The sequence below is a fragment of the Ochotona curzoniae genome, unplaced genomic scaffold (genome assembly GCF_017591425.1).
Source record: "Ochotona curzoniae isolate NIBS_2020 unplaced genomic scaffold, NIBS_Ocur_1.0 contig_1071, whole genome shotgun sequence".
Taxonomy (NCBI): Eukaryota; Metazoa; Chordata; class Mammalia; order Lagomorpha; family Ochotonidae; genus Ochotona; species Ochotona curzoniae.
Genome location: NW_024464939.1, coordinates 17,103,659 through 17,121,914, shown reverse-complemented (window position 1 = coordinate 17,121,914; position 18,256 = coordinate 17,103,659). Strand labels below are relative to the sequence as shown.

Genomic DNA, 18,256 nt, shown 5'->3' with positions numbered 1-18,256 from the left:
GGTGCTGGGGCAGTTGGGTGGCTGGGTCACCCCCCTTCCTCCAGATACAGGAAGAAGAAAAAGAAAATGTGGAACTAATGGTCTTGCACAATTTCCCCTAGTCCTAGACCCTTCCAGCCCTAGGCAACCATGTAAACATCATAAAAAATTGAAAGAAATGGTCTTTCACTGTTGTTTTACTTCTCATTTCACTGACTGCTAGCTTTGTTGAGCGCTTTCTTTTACTTATATATACTTTTAATATGTATTTATTTGAAAAGCAAGGTTACAGAAAGAGAGAGAGATCCTTGCTGGGATTCCTTCCCCCTGAGTGGTTGGGGCTCGGCCAACCCAAATCCAGAAGCCTGGAAATCCATTTGGGATTTCCATGTGGGAGAAAGAGGCTCAAGTACTTGGGCCACTGTCTACCACTTTTTCAGGAACATTAACAGGGGGCTGGTCCATAAATGGAGCACTTGGGACTGGGATCTGCATTTATATGGGATGCCCATGTTGAAGGTTGTGACTCAATCAACTGCTCTAAAATTTCAACCCCAATACGGAACATTTTCTTAGTCAACTATATATTTTCTTTGGAGAACTATCCACTCATTTCATTAATTCACTTTAACTTTGTTGCCCATTAATATTGTATTACAAGAACTATTTATACTAGATATTAGAAAATCTCTGTCCCCTCATCTATCACTATGTCTTCCTAATAAATATGTATATATACAGATATATCCACATACATATCTACATACATACATATAATCTGTAAATATTTTCTGCTAATCAGTAGCATGTACATTCATGTTTTAATGATGATTGAAGCAAGAAATTTTTAAGCAGTGCTGACACCTAGATTACCAATTCCATCATTAAAGGATCATGCATTTAGTGTTGTATCTAAAACTCTGCAGGAGTAGGCATGTGGTTCAGTGATCACAAAGATACTTGGGATGTTTCTCCTTTTCCAAGCTATATGCCTTTTGTTTCTTCTCTGTTACATTTCTCCTTTGTGTTACTACACTGGCTCCATTTTCTAAAACAATGCTGGGTTGTAACCAGAGCAGACTCCTCCTTGCCTTATTTTTAATCTTAGAGAATAAAACATTGTCTTTGACCATAAAGCCTTTACCTGTAGATTTCTTGTAGATGCTCCTAATCAAATTAAGGAAATCCCCTTCCATTTTTAGATTGTTCAGTTTTTAATTAAGAACAAAGGTCTGGTTTTGTCAATACCTTTTATGTGTCTACTGAGATATTTGTGTAGCTTATGTTTTTACAAATACTGTGTGTACCACAACCAATTTTCAAATATCAAACTAAGCTTAATAATGATTGTTTTTATACTTAATGTTGTTCAACAGTTTCTGAGGCTCTACTCATTTTTTTCATTCTTTTTTCCTCTCTATGATTCTAACTGGATAATACCTTTTGATCTACTTTAATGTCCATAGGTCCATTCTTCTACCACCTCCAATTTGTTGAATCACTCTAATGCATTCTCCACTTCAGTTCTTGCATTTTTCAACTTTATATGCCTTGACTTTATATTTTAAAAATAATTTATATTAATTTTTTTACTCAGAGTTGTTTGTTGAATCCTTCTTGCTGTACTTTAATTCTGTAAGCACTGTTTCCTTTAATTTATTGAACATACTATAGCTGCCTAGTCCAACATTTCTGTTCACTCAACCTCTACTGTTTTTTTTCTGAGTTAAAATTATTATTAACTCAATATTATTATGTATGTTGTAACTTTTTATTGAACACTGTAATTCCAGATACTATGTTGTAGTAACTCTAGATTTCAATGTTCTCCCTTCATGGTTGTTATTCTTGTTGTAGTTTTCTTGTTTATGTATTTGCCTTAATCTGTGGAGTACATCTTATGTATAGTGCATGACTCTGTAATATCTCTACTGCTTTTAAACTTGCTTTTACTTTGAAACTTGAATCTCTAGAGTTCACTCCTGTGTCTGCATAGCTTTGTGACCAATAACAGGTCAGTGGTTGTGCTAATATACTCTAAGTCCAAAGATTCTAACTTCTGTCAATTGATCTGTGATTTAGGGAGCACACTAAATGTTAAGTTTTCAAGCCTTCTGTAGCATTTATTTTCTGCCAACATTCTCTCTCTTTTTTAATCTTTTCTGCATATGTGCAGAATTTCATAGTCATCCAGGATATAAAGCTAGCTTGAATTCTCTGATTTCTTCTACACATGCATGGCATTTTTGGTTAGGTAGGAATACATGATGAGTATTTTTGGGCTATTTCCTCAAATCTCCCTGATACGTTTCTGGCTAATCTGATGGTATACTGTTGTACCCAACCCACACTATCATCTCTCTCACTGAGCTTCTAGCCTGCCTTTTACTGTATTCTCTACCAAGATGTCTACTGTTAGCCACAGTGCTGGTGACCATGAGGCCTTCATACTTCTCTTCATATTAACCAAGGCTATTCATTTAATGAAATTTCTGGTTTTTATGGCTTGCCTTGATTTTGCAGAATACTCCACCAAATTTGGAGCTATGGGCTGGGAGTATCCCAGGCAGTAACACCACACAATCCTGCTTTTCTTACATGAAGTTCAGTGGTTTTCCTATGAACAAATACTTGTTAATTTGTTGAAAACTTTTTTCTCAACTCCCAGAGTCCTAAAATTGCTGCTTTGATATTTCTGTACAGTCTTATTACAGCTTTTGGAAACATGATTTTCCCAGCTCTCACCCTATCCTGATGCTTTTCATTTGTTGACATTCACCGCAGCACATGGATTCTTCCTCTGTATTGTTTCTGGGGAGGGATGCTGCTCCCCTTCCAGGTTCAGAGTCACCCCCATGAAAGTAACCAGCATCCATTCCTCTATTTCTATGACAGATGCCCTTATCTTCGTTATAGACCTGCTTTGGCTGCCACACTGACCATAAAGACAGCAGCATAATAGTATCTTTTACTTGTGACTAAAGCACAACTTTTTGCTGCAAGGAATGTATATTTCATCCTGCTCAACTTGGCTTTCAATGATTTAGTCACCTGCCTTGATCTCATGCAACATCACTTATTCTCAGAGTTCCAGTTGAGTTTTTCCTCAACCACATATACTTTGACAACCTATGTTTCTACTCTTCTAATAATATGTCTTCCAATTTCTGATTCATCATCATCTAATCCAGCAAATTTTTCTGAAAGTTGTTTCCAACTTTCAACTTCACTCAATTTGAGGGTTTTCTTATTTACAAAATAGGAAATGTATCTTAGCTTTTATTTCAGTGGTAGACATACAGATGGTGTTTGATACATAACTATGGACTAAATAAATATGTCTTGATTTCTGATGACAATTTTCAAAAATCCCTATAAATGAACATTCGAATTTATTTCCTTAAATATTGTAACTTTCCAATATACTTCCCAAAGTAGGGATGATCCTAAAAATTTTTAATAATGTGGCAATAAAACTCATGAATAAAATCAGACAAACCAATACAGAGGCCTGAAAATTGCTGAGTCAGGCAATGATCCATTATTTTTTAGACTGAAGGGAGATCCCAGACATCATGGACATGAGGTTATGATGTCAGGGGTGATAAGCAAAATAGCAATTATTAGCCACATGATATAAAAGTAGTTAAACCTTTTAACAATTGGTACATTACCAGAAACCCACTGAGTATCAATTCTGCCAGTAAGTACACTGGTATTGCCTAGATTTTATAATAGTGGTAGAAGAGGCTATCTATAAAATGAAACTGTGTCACACTTGGTCAGTTTTGGATTTAGGGAGCAATATAAGAACAAGGAATCTTTGCAATGTGAGGTTCAGGCAAGAAGAGTGAATAGTTAGAGCAAGGGTCAAATGTTGGGTGAGCAGTATGAAAACAAAAGACAAACCAATAGGACAAACTGTGGGTAAGTAATGAGGAGTTAAGAATTCAAGGTGAGTGCATAGGATCAGCAGACAGACAGTAAGAAAGTTATGGATAAAGATGCCAGGAAAGAGTCATCTAGGAAACAGTAATATTTCCACAAGGAGATTTAACTCGCCAGGCAAATTTCTTTGTTTTTCTTAAATATTTCTTACTATGGGAGAAACCTAGGGGGAGGCATGGCCTATCTCATCACGTGAGGTCAGGTGGATCACAGTGAATGTCACAAAGTGCACCAGTCATTTAGAGGAAGCAATTTTAAGTGTGGGTCTGAATGGAGTGATGCCTTCCTTTCAAATACTAGCAGCCAGGCCAAGGTCTCTGGCAGCATATTATTGTACCATCGATAAAGTAGAACTGAGAAATTTTTTTCTTAATCATTACCTTGCCCTCATAATTTAATTTCACAGATGCTGAGTATTTTAAGGTTTAAAATGCCTCCAATTCCTCCATCAGAGGATGCAAAAAAGCAGCCAATTCACTACAGGATATTTTTAAAATATATGATCTGAAAAGGTATTAACTGCCAACTTAGAAATGAAGAGAGCAGGCCAAATAACTATTAGTAATGAAAAAAGTAATATTAAAACATTTGAAGTATAACCTGTATCTGGTTTACCTAAGAAAGAATTTTTGACACAGGCAAAGGTATGACTTAATTGATGGTATATCACTAAGGCAGAGAAAGTTACTGCTTTTCAGTTTTAAATACTGTAATAAATCATACACAACACCATAATCTGAGTTTACAAGCAAGGTAATACCCTTTAGGCTATAAAGGCGACCTCCAGTGAGCAATAACACTCTCAAATCTGTGGCCTAGGGAACTATATTCCATTGATCGTCACTTTAAAAAAGTCTATATAGGCAACAGTTTTCCACTATAACTTTCACATCCATTTAGTCAATTATATACATATGGTATTTATTGGTTTAATAATGTTTCTGGTTATGATTCATTAGTGTGAACTGCTAACAGGAAAGTTTTCAGAATTAATTCCCCAATGATCTTCAAACCAACATCAAACACACAGATATACAAAACAGCAGGCATACTAAATTCCTTCCTAAATACTTTTAATTTAGAGGAGACATTAATAATTAGAATACTAAATTTAAAACAGGAGTTACTGACATGACATAGGCAGAGTGAAAGTTGACATCAATTATTAGAAAACACTCTGAGTTCTAATTATACTTTAATTTGTCTCCTATGAGATCATAAGCACGAATTTTCTCACAAGAGATAGGACATTGAGCCATGGGTTAAGCTGAGCTGCAGATTAAACAACCACATTAAGCGTCTTTTTTCTGGGGTGTGGGGGTATATATTAGTGTATCATGCTAATCCTTTGTCTGCAATGCCAGCATCCCATAAAGGAGTCAATTCAGCTCTCCTCTCCAATCCAGCTCCCTACCCATGGCGCAGGGCCCTGTGCCCACATGGCAGACATGGAAGAAGTTCCTGGCCCCCAGCTGCAAACCAGTCCAGCTCTGGCCACAAAGGCCATGTGAACAGCGAACCAACAGATGGGAAGATCTATCGGTCACTCCTTTCTCTAATTTTGACTTTCAAGTAAAATAAATAAATCTAAATAAAAATCCTTTTTTTTTGTGTGTGTAATCAAGTTTTTTTTTCTAACCTAAAATGCCATACTTTCTGCTGATTAAAATAGCTGTTATTCATCATCTTAGGGGTAAAAGTGGGAGAAAGAAAGCAGTAAGTTCGTGGCTTTTGACTGTAGTCCAAAATTATTTTATAGCTCAAATTAATAAGTCACTGGTGTGCACAATATCATTGGATATATGCAACCTTTTAGAAATGTGGTCATGCTGTACTAAGCATAAATGAAATTATGAGTCAGTTATAAAATACATAATATTCAATCTTACCACTACCTTCCCCTATAACTCACTATTGGTTCTGGAAACTGCTTATGCATCTGAAATGCAAGAAATAAAATATCACTATGGGAATAACCAAACATTCCCTATTACACATGCACTTCACACACACTTACCAGTCTAGCTATGAAGTCCTTCTAAATGGGATCCCAGCAAAAAGACAAAAATGACCTTGCCACAAACTTCCTTTCAATGCTCTGATGAATACTGATGAAGACAGACTTATTTATTATTCCCTTAGAGAATAAAATTGCTTTTCATTGTAGAGTAAATTAATTCAAAATCCACAGAGAAGTCTAATTGTGCTATAACATGGACAATATTTCCCGGAAACGAGTCCTTTCTAAAGAGAATGAACTCTGAATGATCATTTTTAAGGTAGCCTTTGAAGCAAAATTCACGAAGCGAATGCCTAATGTTTCTCCTAAATCTGGGATTGGGTTGGCAAACCATTTCAGTAAAGGAACAAACGGTAAATGTCTTAGGCTTTGCAGGCCACAAGGTCAGTCTTTTTTAACGCTCATCTTGCTGTTGCAGTGGGAAAGCAGCTGTAGCTGTGTCCCAAAAAGGTTGTACTTATGAGCACTAAAATTTGGATACATATAAATTAAATAAAATACCATGACATAACATTTTAACCTGCTTTTGATTTTTTTTTTCCCAATCACTTCAAAAAACGAAAGCCATTCTTAGCAGAGGTGGTGGGTTGGATTTGGCCCAAGGGCCATGTTTTGCTGACCCTCAATCTAATCCATTAGTCAACAAGTATGAACTATTTGGTCATTGAGAGAGGTTTCTGAAAACTTATCTTGCTATAATATGCTTTTTGGGGATTTGACTGAATTTCTTAATTATAAAACATTCGTATAAAATGGCAATTTTATAAACTGAAGTTAACAGTGAGTAGAAGAAACTTCAGGTCCATCACCAGTGGGTTAGGTTTTGGTGGAAACATTCTGAAATATAAAAATTAACAAATATGAAAATATTTTTCTACAACTAACATTAAAGTTTATTAGTCTTTCAATGTATCTCTTTTGGCACCCCAAATATTAAAAGTAACAAAATCCCAAGTTACATTCTGGACTGTGGCAGCCTCAGGGCCATCTAGAAGCTGTCATTAACAGTTACTACACCCAGCCTTAAAATCTCCCACAGCTTGCGGCACTCTGGATGGATACTGAGCTGAAGCTCAAAATCTGAATTTGTAGAGTATGAAAACTGCCAGAGCCAACTGCAGTTGCCTCAAGGATGATGACACGGCATGTTATGAGGCAATGCCAGCTACACATGTCTTTTATAGTGATAAGACATTTTATTTGTCTTGGGTAATTGTTGCTCAAACCTATGATGTCCAGGCCTCCTTACATTCTGACAGTGACACAACACATCACTGAGTGAATACTGACTTGTATCCCGTGTAGCAGATGATGGAATCAGAAGGCAGCCCATCCTACATGAATGAAATAGTTTGGGACTCCAAGACTTATATGCAGGGCAGGGTGTATCCAAATGTATGATAGGTAAGAAAAACCAAGTTATAGAGAGTTTGGAAGAATCAGAGGACACGCACAAAAGATTGCTATGAATAGTCTACAAATATTCTTTCTGAAAGAATGGATTCTTTCACAGAAGTTGTCCTTATAAGGCCACCATCAGAGGAAACCCATCCCATTTCTCTTATTTTGTCACATGAATTCTACCTAATCCAATTAATTTTATTCTTTGCATTTCAATTTTAATAATTCTATACACACATATTAGCTGTTTCTAACCACTCACAGGTGTCACCTAAATACTACAGCACGCAAGAATACTAAGGTGAGCAAAACCTGATCCTTATGAAGAGTGCTTTGCCAAAATGACAGCTCAAGCACAACTGGAAGTAGAGTTTAACTCTGTTACAGGCTTGAGAAAGACCTAATCAATGGCAAGATATCTTGGCTGGCCATCATAAATATACAAATAAACATTGCCTGTGAACAAAGAGAAAAGACAGAAGACAAGCAAAACAAAAATGCAAGACATGGTAACTCAGTACCATTTCAACATAGGTACATAAAGTATAAGGTGAGCAGTGAGGAATACGACTGAAGACACATACTTCCTTTCCCTTGATTTTACACCACTGACCTGTGTTATCAAATACAGATGTGGTTATTGACCACTTGAAATATGGTAGTCAAAATCAGATGTATTATTGCTGAAAAATACAGTCTGGATTTCAAATATTAAAAAGTATGAAATTTTGATCATTTTAGAAACTGCATTAGAAAATTATATTTTAGTATATTCTGGTCTAAAGAAAACATTAAGATTAATTTTAACCATTTTTTTGTTTTGTTTAATGTGGCTACTAAAAATCTATGTAGCATTTTATCCCACATAAACTATTTCACCTGTAGCAATGATATCAGCAGTGGTGTCATTTTTCCCCATGTGGCTAACCCAGTCCAGTGCTATGAGCTATGACAGAAACAGCCTGATTTCCTAATTCATGTTTTAGACCAAAACACAAGGCCAGATTTCTCTTTGGATGTGTCTGTCTTACCTGTGACACAGAGAAACGTGGGGACCATCTTTCTGTGAGCCAGAGGATGAAGTGGAATATGACTGAACCAAGATATCGGAACAACCTGAGCACTTGCTGACACCACTGAGCTGCTTTCTCAAACCACCTTGAAGTTCACTCTTCCTTCAAACTTCCTGTTAGATGAGCTAATGAGCCTCCTTATTATTTAAGCATGAATGAGTCAGGGTTTCATTATCTGCAGCCAAAAGCATCTTGGCTGAAACACTCCTAGGCTATAATTATCTCATAGGTAAGAACACAGATAATATTAGTTAAGACCAATTGGTACCATAGAAGTCCTGTACATAGTCCACAAGCAAGCACTATATTATTGTTTTGATAATATTTTTGGATAATAGGTAAGAAGGTCTTTCTACTTTTAGTCTTCAAATATCCAATCACAGTGAGACTTTATGGTGTAATTGGGCAAAGAGACTTTTAATTAATCAGAAAATAACTTACAAACAGAACTTAATTAATCAAAGAACAAAATGCCTATTAGATTTATAAAGTACGGCACTTAATCACTGTCTTTCATTGACAGAAATCATTTGAATCCTGTTGAAAGCATACAGACTTGACTTAGTTTCACAAATATGGACATAAATTCTTAAAGACAGTATAGCAAATGCACAACTGTTATGGTAAACTCTTTAGAATTATTATGAGAATTAAGCAAAATAATGTTTTTCTTACAAACAGCAAACACATTAAAGAGCCCATTTTCACCCTAATGTATTAAATACACAAACACATATCATTTACCTGACAATCTTGTTTTTGCTGACATTAGCACATACAGTAAATTCTAACAGATAGATGTTAGACTTCCTTGGCTAGTTCCACAGTGCTTGATAAGGAGTTGACTTATTGAGTAATTTGTTTATTTGTAGCAAGTTATCTAATGTTAGTAAAGCAATAAGCAGCAAACTACTAACAAGCAATTAAGCTAAAGCAGTTTGGGAGCCAGTGTTAAGGCACTGCAAGTAACGCTGCTGCCAGTGACACAGCCATCCTGCATGGGCACTGGTTTGAGTTCTGACTGCTCCACTTCTGATCCAGTTTCCTGCTAATGACTTGGGTACACAGTGCAGGATGGTCCTATGTTCCCACTTCAGGCTGCCCAGTGCTGGTGAATGACGGAGGATCTCTGTCACTCTCACAGAAACTCTTACAGATAAATAAATAAGTCTTTAAAAAAAAAACCCAAAAAATAAAACTAAAGTACCTTTACTAAGCTACATTTACTCACCCAGTGAGAAACATGATAAAATCTGAATGAAGGTGAATAAAAAGAAGGGATTCTATGAAGACTGTGAAGCTGTGATTAGATAGTAAAAGAAGGCTCAGGATCATCCACAAGCAATGAAGAGGCAGACATGAGGCCTAGCAGCGAGACGCCCACATCCTGTATCTAGTCCTGGTCCTAGTCCGGGTTCCAGCTTTCTGCTAACGTGCACCCTACAAGGCAACAGATAATGGCTCAAGTAATTGCTTCCCGGCTACTCACACGAGAGATGAAGACTGGCTTTTCAGCTCCCAGCTTTGGCCTGATCCAGCTCTAGCCATTGCAGGTATTTAGGGGTGAATCATCATATGGGAACTGTCTCTCACTCTCTCTGTATTTCTCACTCTCTTTCTATCCCTCAAATAAATAAACAGATGAAGAAAGATACAGAAATGGTAACAGATCAAAAGATGAGAGTAAAGAATAATAATTGGTGAACTACATCATTAAAAGCTTCTAAAACTTTTCTGCACTGTTATTAAGAAGTTTGCTTTTAACAATATTCACAAGCCAGTGTAACTTTAATTTCAACATAGGACATGCTGAAAAATACTGGGCAAAGCCCTCACTAGATCAATCTAAATGTATTTTTTACTCAACTCATAAATAATGGTGATCACTTCCTATTGAAATCACCATGTAACTGACAATTTTTAAATTTCACAAGACAACTGGCTCATTAACGATCAAAAAATTCACTATCTTTGTAAACTTCAGGATGCTATGGAACTCTTCCACACAGTTGTTGCACAGTAAGCACACATGTGCTGAAGAAATGAGTATATGGAAATAGAAAGTATATTTTGATTCTGGGCAATTAAATATTTTAAACCAATATACATTTCTAATATAACATTTATTGTGATGGGTGAATGAAACACACATATATAACACATTGTCCCAGTCACCAGGGGGGCCTTCAGTCTGAACAAATATTCACTGACTATAGGAGAACTCAAACCCCTCAAAGGGGAAACTCTGGCCTCCAGACATTTCCCTGAAGTTAGAGGTGTTTCTAGGCCAGTTTTGGAAGCTAATTACTATTCCCGGAAGTCTGAAGCAGACCTTATCAATTGTTGACAGTTGGAAAAGCATTAAACAAGATTATGGGTTAAATTTAGTATACCCCAGGCTGGATCTAACAATCCTAAACAGTGCAGAAAAGGCAAGGAGACATCATCTTCCCACATTTGTTTGGGTCAATATTGCATTTGGTAAATGATTAAGCAATGTGTATGGCTTGCTTTTCCTTTAAAGTTAGATTTAGTGAGCTAATACTTACAGTCAGCAAAATTCACTGTATTTTAGAACTCAGTGAGATTGACAAATACACCCAGTCATGTTTCTACCACCACAATCAAATTACAATACATTTCCATCACCCCAATAAACCCCTCATGACACTTTTGAGTCAGTACTACTCTACATCCTAGCCCTTGGCCACGACTAATCTGTTTTCTAGCTCTAGAATTATGCCTTTTCCCAGAATGTCCTTTAAACCACATTTAGAGTATGGAAGCCAGTTTCCAAAGAGGTTCAATGTTCCACAGCTAGTTCACAGCAAAGTTGCATGGGATCCAGTTTCCATTCCCACTGCCAGTGCTCTTTTGGCCTTGCCATTTGGTTCTGCCATGAGTGGATACAGAGACAACTATGCACTCAAACGGGTGCAGCTGCTTAGAGTTTAAGCTCCATAGGGATAAGAACCAATTCTAAAATCCCCACAACTCTGCAGCTAGAAACATCGGTGCAATCACAATTTTAAAATCGCAAGTAACACTATAGTAATCTCTAAGTGGCTTTGCAGGTCAACATATAAGAGCTGTTTATTTTTGGCGAGAATCACCAGCCAGAAGCAGGAGGATCCATTATAGAATCATAAAGTGGTAGTGCCAGAATGGCTCTTGTTAGCCATCTAATCCAACTGCCTCATTTGACAGTCCAAAAAACATAGTTGTAAGGAAGTGATAGGAGCCACTCAGGGAGCCGCAGCTGAATTACACCATAGCTAGTTTCTAAAACTCTGGTTTTATAATCATCAATGAACTGCTGTTTCCCAAACAACACAGTATCACCCCCATCAATAACAATAACTGGAAATCCACAATGGAGAATATTTTATGGGGTTCTGTTTTGAGTTGGAAAAAAGGTAATACATGAATTTGAGAAGATATGCATTCTTTTATCCTCTCCATGCAACAGGCACTGTTAAAATAGGAGAAAAAAAGATTAGTATGTAAGACTATTAGATGAGTTGTCAGATTTGCTGAAAATGAAGTGAACACGGGTTATGATAGTTCTGTACTTAAATGGTTAATCTGGACAGCGTAGCTGGTTAGGCACATATAAACTGTGTATGTCTATTTGCTCTGATTTTAAGTAAGAAATTCTATGACCTAGATCATTTGTTTAGTCTAATCTGATGATTATTTTAATTGAAAATATGTATTATAAACAGGATGTCATCTCTTGCTGCTATCTAAACAATCAAAGGAATGTGTTTATTAGAAAACAATATACTTTACAGATTTTCTGCTTTACATCAGAAATTAAACTTCAGAAGTAAAAACAACAACACTGGAACTTTGTTTCAAAAATATCTCATGTAACAGGACTAAGTTGATGGCTCTAAAAGTTGACAGGGTTATTTTATATCCCTTCTGTGACAGAAAATAACTCTTTAACAGAACCAAGTTAGTATATTACAGTGAGACTCCAAATGATCCTTCGTCTCATTTATCTGTATAATTGTTATAAGAAAAAACAGCTCAGGGGGCAATTCTTTCTTCCTTGCAAGATTATTTTATATATTTAACTTAGTAATAAACTACAAATGAGAAATCTAAAATAATTTCTCTCCTAAGATAACAGTTTCCCAACACAAGTTTCAGTTTTGGCAAGTCTGGCAAGTGGTGGTAGTAGATACATGTATTAAGCAAAGCAGAGCTGTATATATATGTGCATCAAGCTTCCATTCTGATGGCCTCAGACATCTTAGCTGGGCCATCACACAGCAAAACAGCAGTGGCATAGGATACCTGGTCATGGCTGGCTTCAATGGAGCTTCCAGTACCATGGAAAGTCATCTGCACAGGGGCTAAGGTCAGACAGGTCACACACTCTTTGCCACTTTGTCTATCACAGTAGTGAACCTATAACAGAACATACGCAATCTGCTGAACACCACTTGAAAGAGGGAGCAAGATGCAACAGGGCCTTTTTCAGAGGGTTTCGTTGGAAGAAAAATTCAAATGATTTGTGCAAGATATATTTCAGGTATTTCAAGTCTTTCTGAAATCCTGCAGTAGCTATGAAATGTCTATAAATGTCATCTTGTGGGTTTTTTTTTTTTTTGTAGTTTTTAAAGGAGTTTAGGAAATGTTACACCAAAAGCTTTACTATGGCTAGTAAAACCATTCTCAACTGTTACATTTCCCTTGAAGGTGAAGATGTTATAAGCCATAATGTATAAACAAAACTCAAAGTTAATATGGTTCTAATGGAACTCTGCCAAGCTAAGTTGTCACTCATCTTTGACTCCATGTGTATATGACTGCCACTTAATTGGTTGTGACATTTCTTATTTTCCTATATTTCAGACCCTAAAAAATAACTGTATATATATATACACACATGCTCATATATATCTGTATCAAGCCATTTCAAATTATGACATTACAATCAAACTGAATTAAACTGAAATGATTTGTAAAGTACAGAGCAAAGTAAAGTTACCACAATATTATTCTTCCTTTAAATACAACTAGCAATGATTAAAACCACATGTAACCATATCAGAAGCAGGGTATATGGGAATGGAGGTGGGGATGATTCCTCTTCTTGTCAGGAAAATTTCCATGCTTTCTTTTGCCCATTTCCACAAAAAAAAAGTCCTTTTGGTGTTTCTTAGTGTAGCTAATAAATAGTCATATGAGTAATGCTTTTGTGATAAACTGATGAAAATACATCTACAGAATGGAATGGGATCCCTAGTAATTATATTAAAAAGGAAAATTGGCTTCATTAGCTATACCTTGCTCAATTTATTAAACATGTATAGATTTAGGACAAAGACATAGGTGAGACAATTGAATTTGTGAGGAAGAAAATGAAAACACACATTGATTCTTTGTCTGAGGTCTTCTAATGGCTGTCCAATGCCTGAGACCTTTGTGACAGAATACAGCCCATCTTTATGCTGTCATGTTTACTGCGGACCTGACTGAAGATTACCACAAAATGAATCCTAGTCTAATGGTTAGATAATTCAACTTTCCTAAAGCAACACGGTTAAGATTGGCTATCATTTTCCCTTGAGATAGAATCCCTCTGGGAATCTATGAAATATAGTTTAAAGCTCAAATCAAGTCAGTATAACACCTTATTTCCAAAGTACTATAAAGATTTTGTTATAAAAAACATTTTTTCCAAGTTAACCTTGGGAAAGAGATTTGACAACAGCTTTAATTCACTGAACTAGAGCCCTTGAGCACACTGAAAGCTCAGTCAATGTCTTTGAGTTCAAGAATGTGGAATTGCTACACATCAGCCTGGTATGATGGGGAAAAATGAAACTTATCACCTAACAGGTTTACGCAAAAGCCAATAAATGGTGACACTGTAATAGCTACAGTTCATAATCATTTATGGCACAGTTAAAATATTACGGCTGATATAGTGCCATTATAAAACATGTCCTTTTAAAATTTAATAAAAAATAATCACCCTTTGGACACCAACCAAAAATCTATACAAAAGACAGGACACTCTCCTAAACACACAGAGTGACAATGAACACACCGACATGGCAACAGACTTATTGCTGTTCTATCTACTAGAGAAATGAAAGGCAGAAAGAACAAACACGTAGCAACAATTTCAGTTGAGAAGGTAAGTTTTAAACTTTGTTTGCATCAGCGGTTTACACATAATTATTGAAGGCTTTGACTTTTCTTTATCCATGTATAATTATTGGCTGTGAGCCCTAATAAATCCCACACATCCTCGGGACATTCAATGTTAGTGTACATGTACTAGAGGGTTGCAAAAGGTTCATGGGAAACACAGACCATCCTTCAGTTTCACTTTTCCATGAACTTTTTGAAGCTTCTTTGTGTAACTCATGAAAGATGAATGCACAAGTTGGCACACAGCTCCAAAGATGTAGCAGCACCAACTATTGTGCCAAAGAGTGCAAGTTGTCCTCCAATATTCCCCTCCCAGTAATTGTTATCTGGGCACCTGGTTTCTCAGAAGAAGGATCACACTCCCTGGACTCCCTTGTAGCTCACGCTGGCCAGATGACTAAGTAGAAACGGCAATCAAAGAATTCTGTGGCAGCTCCCTGGAAACTAAAAGTTAAGAGATTTTAGGTGTATGTTTTTTGCTCTTCTTTACCCATTTTTGCAAACCTGATGGTTGGAGCATGGATTACTACCATCTCTGACCATGAGCACAAGGGCCAAAACCTGTATCTGGCAGAATGGCAAGTTGAAAGGAGCTTAGGTCCCTGCACACTTCATCATCATGCCAGGCCAAGAGTGAATGCTGACAACCCTTCATATAGAAAAAATTTTTAAATAATAAAATAAAAAGGTAAAAACAAAACAAAGAATTTTAAAAGGAAAAAAGAAACCCACAAAAAACCCCACCCACTCTTCTGTTTATGTAACTTTCTAAAATCATTCTCAAGAGAACTTAATCTCAATGAGACTTTTCCAACTTCCAAAGAATAGACACTAGAATCCACAGCCAACAACAAAGGGTTCAGAGAGCCAGCAACATTTAAACCTAAGGCTTTATTTCCTACCCAGCTATTCCCCTTTGTAAAAGTTAGCACTACTGGTCCAACCACAAATACACTTGAGGAATAAGATATGGGCAGGTGAACAAGAGAGAATCATCTAGACTATTCAGTCTTAAGAACAATATAGTATTGCCAGAGATGAATGTATCAGAATATGTGATAGACAGTGGAGGTACTGCACAAAGGGAAGATGAACATTCTATCCCTGGTGGGCAGCCTGCTAAGGACTCAATCTGTTGACTCCCACTGACTGAGTCTGCTAAATGTCCCAGGGGGTTTGGAAGCATACAGACAATAAATGCAAATGAGGCCTGGAGACATCTGGGAGCATACTAAGGGGAGTCCAAGGTTCATGGTGTACCTGGCACAAAAACCAGAAGACTGAAAGTCATGCTCACCTCAGGCTCCACAGTCCTTGGAGGAAATAACAGAATCTCAGAACTCAAGCAGTTACTCATGCTAATCAAAGTGATACTCACCAACAGAGAGGGTCAGGACATGCCATTACAAAAGCCCAAAGAAAACATGGCTACAGACTACGTAGGAAGGTTTCTCACAACTGGGTTAAGCTCCCAGTCACCAACCACAGATTCTCCGAGAGAATGGAGTAAAGAGGAAGAGAATGAGGCCAACATACAACCCTCTTCTTCTAAGTCTCTTGAGGCAATGTGAATAGTTCCTGATAGAGGGATATGAACTTGAAGTTTTATTATACTGATAGGACTAGATGTTTTTAAACAAAGAACCATAAAACTACAAGATTTGCCCAAGACAGCATAAATGGACACAAGCGGGAACTTTGACAGAGTATACAATAAAGTAGTAAGTAGAATTCCACAAAATCATTGCACATTTGTTTCTCACTGCATTGAGATTGCCTCATAAACCAGGTAAAAATAAGTGAAAGAACAGATGAAGCCACTGCTTCAGGGCCCAACTTCCAATTAAGTGAAAAATAGCAATCTGCTGATAAAGACTCTAAGAGTCATACTTTACAAGCCTCACCAAGGACTCATCAAAGCAAGTTCGGATAGTCTTCTTCAGGTATATGTTTTCTTTTTAGAAATAAAAACATGACTGTTCATAAAGTCATAATTTTTTTAAAATGTGACAGTTTGAAATCCACCATTCTGAATATAAAAACAGTTCCTATGACATCCTAGGACATTGTCAATAAAGGCAAAAAAAAAGTCATTATGTTTGTAATGCACACATCTTCAGAACTGGGAAATATCTATTAGGACAAAGCCATGTGTTCCTCCCAACGCAGCTTAAATAACCCACTATACAATGTCATAGAACCTTAATGTGAATGCAACAAGAATAAATCATTGTTGAAGCTTATAAAAGTCACCTCTCCATTTTTACCTTAAGATTTACTATTTAATCACTTTGAAAGTTTGGTATGCTAAAATACAAACAGCTGATTTTGATTTTCATAATGCAGTATCTGTTCTAGATTTATAACATTATCAGCAACTATAAACTGATATTTTGTTTCTTTCTCATGAAAGGCACAAAAATTACACCACTAAAAAGTAAATCATAAATTTCAATGTCATTTAAATGACATGATTTCCTTCGAAACTTGCAAACCTGAAATGATTTTTATTTTGAGATAAACTTTCCACTTGGACTTCTAATCCAAAAAACCCCACCGAGACTACTTCAATTGTGCATCCCGACATTCATCCCGCCAGTCTGCAGACTTCATTCTCCTAACGAGACAGGCACAATTACTTCAACTGCTTGGAGTTCAAGAAGGAAAATAGTATTAGTCTTAGAATGATTAATATGAAATCTGGATATGTGAATTTTTTCACGGCCATTTGACAAAATGAAGGTGCATCCAAATGAAAATTCCCTCATTAAAAAAAAAAAAAAGCTGAATCCACTGTTTCCTGCTGGGCTGAAGTTCCTTGAAGTAGCAGCACTCAGCAGGGAACTGGTTAAGTGCTTGTCTGTCAGATGAGTTGACCAGCTACCCCCTGTGTAACAATAAGTAAGGAGGGGCTGAAAAAGATTCATTTTTTAAAGCAAGTAGCTCATTAGATCACTCATGGAAAGATAAAGGTCTGCAGATTTAAATGTGATGCAGAACACAAACCACTGCATCAAGAAAACCTATGTCTGATGAGCACATCTCCTGTTCCTTGACCAGGAAGTTGACTACACAGTAAGCAGTCACCAGCAGCGATCCCACTGCAGCTACTGCACAGAAGCTCCACACAGAACAGTCAAGACTGCAAGGAGTTGAGCAGCGACAGCTTAACAATAAATTCCCAGATAATCAAAACATCCTCGATTCTTGCAGTCTGCACACCAGCTGTACAAAACACCTAAATCTTGATTAACATAAAATAGTATGTTCTTAGCAAGGCCCCAAACAGATTTGCCTCCTAGCTATTGACCTAAATAAATAGATTAAGTTGGTATTAGATATTTCTTAACTGCTTTTTAAGATCACCTGATGACAAGTAAATTGTATTACTTATTTGGGTCAACTACGGTCAATATCAGAAATCTACATTACATTAGTTCTATAGATATAATTAATGCACTAATTTATAATAAATGCAATTAGTTTATCTATGAAGAGCATTTAGAGCTGTGGTTAGCTTATGCTTAGCATTAGAATAAGTAATATATATTCTTTTGCTGCCATTATAACACATTCTATAATGCAATAAGCTATGACAAAATACATAATTACTAATAACATTCGCTAGAATAATGTCTGATACTGATTTTCTCTAAAGTTT

The 18,256-nt window shown here is 36.5% G+C and overlaps 1 protein-coding gene across 4 annotated transcripts in view; it reads right to left on the bottom strand.

The window, feature by feature from the left end:
* Nucleotides 1–18,256, bottom strand: part of STAU2 (staufen double-stranded RNA binding protein 2) — a 297,692-nt gene that overhangs the window by 88,112 nt on the left and 191,324 nt on the right. For 2 of the 4 annotated variants that reach the window (XM_040994333.1, XM_040994341.1), the window contains one exon: nt 12,727–12,840. The exons of the other annotated variants lie outside the window; for them this stretch is intronic. In XM_040994333.1, coding sequence (XP_040850267.1) covers nt 12,727–12,840 — 114 coding nt within the window. The remainder of the gene's footprint in view (nt 1–12,726; nt 12,841–18,256) is intronic. 4 annotated transcript variants of the gene reach the window in all.